Here is a 5,872-nt window from a genome sequence, read left to right on the forward strand (position 1 = left end):
AACATTGTGTTAGTGCTATATGATAGTCCAAGGCAATCACAACTAACAATGTTATGAAAGGACACATTACAATAATCATATCATATTAACATTTAATTCTGAAGTTTAAAAACATATGTACAAACTTCTTACAACTTTACAAAGAGCAATGACTTTGTATGCAATAAGAAAATAAATACATATGCAAACATTTAACTTTGGGTTCAAATCTTAGTCACAAGATGGTAGAAATAGCTGAAAGAAAACGTAATGTAAGGACAAGTTGCATCACAGTGTAGCACATATGTAAACTGCCCTGTCTTTTATGATCAGTCCACTAATGGCTCTTTATGCTCTTACTCGGCTGTAAGTATTTATGTTTCATATAGTACACATTTAGTAGTGTAAAATAAGCTCCAATATTTCAGCTCAATAATTATACATAATGCCAAACAATGACAACTAAACAAGTAGAACATAACTATGTGGGTGAATTATCAACAAGTAGACAGAGAAACATTAATATTTTAAAATGTAACATCAAAATACATTTCCAGCTAGGTAGCACGCTCTGCAGTGTTGATTGCCATTGCACTTTTATCTGTATCTGTTTATTACTTTATCATGACTTTCCTCAAAAATAAGAGAATGTTACTGCAATACTGAGTTGATTCCAACAGTAGAAACATAAAAACCCTTTCTTTCTGAGATTATTCAACAGTCCAGTGGTGTTCCAAGCAGTCTTGAGGATTCACAGTGGTGAATCTAACCCATTACAATATGTCAGAGCCCAGAGAGAGGCTGTGCTCTGGCTCTTGCAGGTAGCTCACCTGCCAGGGTATCCCCAGAGCTGGAGGAGGCTCCATCAAAGTGTCCATGTATTTCTGAGTGCAGGATGCCCACATCCCTGGCTGGTACCCCAACCCCTCACCCACCTGAGGGTATCGTAGAGGGCTGGGCGGATGGTCGTTGGGGCTGCTACAGTGTCCGTATGAGGCATATAGCTGTCCCTCAGTGGGGTAACAAGGGTAGTGTGGTGACGGAGGACATGATGACACAGTGTTATCCATGTTGATGTGTGGCTCTGTGGACACCTTGTGCATATGAGGCTGTTGTTGCGGCTGCATATGGTGAGAGAGGGACGCGTGCCAGGGGACATAACTTCGATGCTGCAGACAAGAAACTGTTACCCTGCGCTGTTCAAGCTGAGATGCTCCTGCTGCAGCTGGCCCCAGAGATGACCTGTTGCACTCCCAGTGAGCGCAGGGCTTGCTGGGAGGATTGGAGCTCAAAAAAACTGAGAGAGCAGATATGCGGTTGATGGCCCTCTGCAGTGTTGCGATCTTGGAGAGCCGTTTGCCGCTCAGGTCATGATTTAAAGCAACACGTAGAGCATTAAATGCCTGGTTGTAGTCCATTATGCGTTTTCGCTCACGGACATTTGCAGCCATTCTTCGAGCTTTTGAGCGGACGGGTCGATTGCGCTTCTTGGTCTGGCCTTCATTTGGGTCACTTGGACTGCTGGTTGAGCTTTCACTATCTTGGAAAGATGCCTTAGGACTTTCCTCCTCTTGGTCCAGCACACCAAGCTCCAGCTCTTCCTCAGAGAATTCTGATCCTGCAACACTGCTGCAGCTCATTGTGTCAATGACGTAGACACTGAACGAGCGTAAGCAAAATCTTCCTACTTGGAAGATGGTGTGTCTGCGAATAACTCGACACGCTCCCTGGGTGCGTGTTTTGTCCCTTGTTTTGCGGGGCTGTCGGTATTTGATGCTGTGCCGACAGCCCAGGTATTCGTCTCCTCTAACTCCTCTGGTGTCTTGTGATTACTTGTACCTCTTAAACACAGGTCAGCCTGCTTTTTAAAGCTCTCAAAGTCATGTGGTACAGTAACCTGTAAGGAGTGGTGCACTCTCTCTTCCACTCCAGGTTTATGGGTGCCCTCCAGGCAAATTGCACTGTCACCTCCTCCTGCTCTGACTCTCCCTCACATCTCTTACAGGAGTTTCAACACTTCATGTCAGTGTGAACATATGTAAAACATAACAATTATTTGGAAAGAAATTAACTTCACACTTCCTTTTACACTTTTACAGTGGATTTGATTCCAGTTCCCCATAATCCTAACTCCAGTTATATGTTTTTACTGGAGACTTTCCATGAAGCTGCAAAGTGCTGAAGAGCAAGGTTACTGCTGATCACTTGATCCAACTCTGGTCATTATAACACTGCATAATGCCATGGTTATTTCTTTCTCTTCACAGTACTATGTGTGCCATTTACTTTTTACCATCATAAGCAATGCAAGGAAATTCATCAAAATAGGAATTCCATAAATATGAGTCTCAGAAGTATTTATGACAAATTGTACATTTATCCAAGTGGCCTAATACATTATTCCCCTTCTTTCAGGTCTGGGAAGAGAGAACCTTTCTTAACTAGCATAGGGTAGATTTGTTTTACAATTAGTTGTCTCTAGAGTGGTGATTCTCTCTCTCTCTGTGTCTCTCTCTGCTCAGGTTTAAGAACCATGTAATTTAGAGTAACTTCCCTGGAACCCATCCCCATAAATCAGGCCTGAGCAGCACCTGAGGACAAGAGCAGAGCAAGCCTTAGACTTCAAAGAGAGGGAAAACAAGGGCAAATATTTTACAATTAGAACCTGCAATTGCTGCTGGTTAGGCTATCGATCGTTCATGATCTTTTGCTAGTGAAAATGTGGTTACATTTTGATGAAACCAAGACTTTTGCAATACTAAGATATTTTACAAATAGTTGGTATTACTTACCATGCAATGTGATGAGTTACATGTCATTTTCTAAACATCGGCCTACTAAATACAGAATCTCTCTTGTGTTTTATTTAAACATATTATTTCTCTTGACACAAAATGGTATGGAACTAAAGAGTGGAAAAGGGGCTTCTGGACAAGTGCAAAGCATCTGATAACCAAAGGGTAGGCCCTCAGTCTACCCTTTTGGTAGACTGAGGGCCAACTGGGAGTCGTTGAGAAGCATTGCTTCCTTCCTCTTCTTTTTATTGTACATGTTGTGGCTCTGAGACACCAACCAACAACTGCAGCCCAGAGTTTCAGCTTTTGATTGATTTAAGGTGGGAATGTTTAGTCTGGCCTGTTTACTGTTGTGTGTGGGAGATCAGCATGGATTGGGCTTGGATCATTTACTGTTTATAAAGTTATATAGTACCTCCTGAAGTGTTCATAGTTTGCTTTGCTGTAGAGTCAGTGCAGAATGAACATATTTTAATTATTTGTGGAGGATTTTCTATAATATTTGTAAAGATCTTTTTTTTTTCCTTTGAAACTTTAAGACCTGGCCCCTAAAGCCATTCATAAGTCAACATCACATTCCACCCTGTTCTGATGTCTCCTATTCTATCAAATCTAACTTAACAATAAAATCCACTAAAATCTGCTTTTATTAGTTTGAAGAGCAGAAGCACTATTATTTTTAAATGGTAGTCAATGAGCTCCAATTCTTACCTGTAAAGTGACATCTGAACAGTCTACGATTCAGTTTTCTTTTTCTTATAAAAACATTGTGTACATTGCAGATGAGATCTTAAAATCATTGTGTAACACTACAATTCATTCAAAAGTCAAACAGAGTGCAAGCCTTTGCATATCATATCATGAATTGTCTTACAGTGATTAAAACCTCATGGGCAGAGTGCACAAAAACATGAAGCTAAAGCACTTCACTCATTTTTTGTCTTTGTTTCTCTTCAAATCCTGTGGATTTGTAAATTAACCACTTAAACCACTGTACCTACCACACCCTTGAAATAACCCTGATGATTTTCTGCATACCTTTATGGCTAAAACTTTTTGAAATGTTCTGCCTATACCGTACAGTTCCAAGGGGTGTGTAGGCTTTATCGCAAGCTGTGATTTATGGCTTTACAAACATGTCAGATTTACTGCTGTGGTGTAAAGAGCATGAAGACTAGAGCCTTGGACTCTCCCTGTCCACTCATTTTTGACAGGTGATGAGACACCAGTAATTATTGGCCACCGGGAATAAATCACAAGATTTTATCACGCAGCTCACCATGCCCTTGATGGAATAACCATTTTCAAGCAAAGGGAACTTGTCCATTGCTGCTGGACGTAAGGTTTGTAAATCTCCTGTTCAAGCCCCCATAATGACTGGTTGTTAGCCGCTTGTTATTAGAGGTCTGTGTGCCAAATGTTATAGATGAAATTTCCAAAGGGGTAGTTAGAGGTAATAAGTGAGTAAGTCCGGGTTCGCTAACCTTGGCTTTGCGGTGGTATGTTAATACATGTTTTTGGTGTCTGCCCTGGAATTTTCTCACCTCAATAAAAAGCCTCCAGTCAAAAAAAAAAACAAAAAAAAACAAGGCTGGCAGTTACCTGCCACACCAATGGTCATAGCACAATCTTATGATAGGTAATGTTTGTTAAAATCAGTGTTATACTGCCAATCTGTGGTTGGTTCATGGCAGTTTTTATTTTATATTACTGTTTTTTTTTCCATACTCCTAATGTCTTTCATTGCAAAAACACCGCGTTGCTTCCATGCTCAAGGAAAGAACTTTGGGGGAAGGCAAATAAAAAAAACATTTAATTTTGTGAGAAAATTATCTGGGGCGGCACGGTGGTCTGGTGGTTAGCACTCTCGCCTCACAGCAAGAGGGTTGCCGGTTCGATCCCGGGCGTGGGAGCCCTTCTGTGCGGAGTTTGCATGTTCTCCCCGTGTCAGCGTGGGTTCTCTCCGGGCACTCCGGCTTCCTCCCACAGTCCAAAGACATGCAGATTGGGGACTAGGTTAATTGGTGACTCTAAATTGTCCGTAGGTGTGAATGTGAGTGTGAATGGTTGTTTGTCTCTATGTGTCAGCCCTGCGATAGTCTGGCGACCTGTCCAGGGTGTACCCTGCCTCTCGCCCGATGTAGCTGGGATAGGCTCCAGCCCCCCCGCGACTCTCAAGAGGATGAAGCGGTTAGAAGATGAATGAATGAATGAAAATGATCTGTTCTTTGTTCTTTGTAAATGACATGGTTCTGATTTTTACTTGATAAAGTATAAGGATTGATTTTTGCACAGATAACTCCTTAAATGCAGTTTATGTATATGTGTAAAAGTAGCAATATCTCTCAGTAAAAGTACTTTGTTAAAGGTAATAGCTAATATGAATTATTTTCTGTACTGCTGGGTACTTGAATCCATCATATAAGTTAATCATATGTTTTAAAAGTAAAATCTTGATTTGCAAAGTAGCCAGAAACTAATGCTATCAAATAAATAATGGAGTAAAAAATATGATTTTTGCTGATAAGATGTAGTGAATTACAGTACAAAGTAGCAGAAAACGAATATACTCAAGTGAAGTACAAACACCTCAAAATTGTTCTTAAGCACAATACTTGATTAAATGCATTTGCTTTCTACTACTTATCAAATGACAGATTTGGCATGTATTTTCTGTACCAAAGTTAATTTCACTGACAAGAACTATAATGAGATTATTTGTCAATTACCTTTTCTCCATGACAAAAATGAGACAATCCACGGCACGGTGGTCTGGTGGTTAGCACTCTCGCCTCACAGCAAGAGGGTTGCCGGTTCGATCCCGGGCGTGGGAGCCCTTCTGTGTGGAGTTTGCATGTTCTCCCCGTGTCAGCGTGGGTTCTCTCCGGGCACTCCGGCTTCCTCCCACAGTCCAAAGACATGCAGATTGGGGACTACAAGTACAAACACCTCAAAATTGTTCTTAAGCACAATACTTGATTAAATGCATTTGCTTTCTACTACTTATCAAATGACAGATTTGGCATGTATTTTCTGTACCAAAGTTAATTTCACTGACAAGAACTATAATGAGATTATTTGTCAATTACCTTTTCTCC

The 5,872-nt window shown here is 40.9% G+C and overlaps 1 protein-coding gene across 1 annotated transcript; it reads right to left on the reverse strand.

Moving 5' to 3' along the window:
* Window positions 1-752: 752 nt before the first annotated feature.
* bhlha9 (basic helix-loop-helix family, member a9) lies at window positions 753-1,619 on the reverse strand. Its single transcript, XM_049591610.1, has one exon. It carries the CDS (start codon window positions 1,617-1,619, stop codon window positions 753-755), a length of 867 nt encoding a protein of 288 aa, XP_049447567.1.
* Between the last annotated feature and the right edge of the window lie 4,253 nt (window positions 1,620-5,872).

Source organism: Epinephelus fuscoguttatus, linkage group LG12 (assembly GCF_011397635.1).
Source record: "Epinephelus fuscoguttatus linkage group LG12, E.fuscoguttatus.final_Chr_v1".
NCBI classification, from domain to species: Eukaryota; Metazoa; Chordata; class Actinopteri; order Perciformes; family Serranidae; genus Epinephelus; species Epinephelus fuscoguttatus.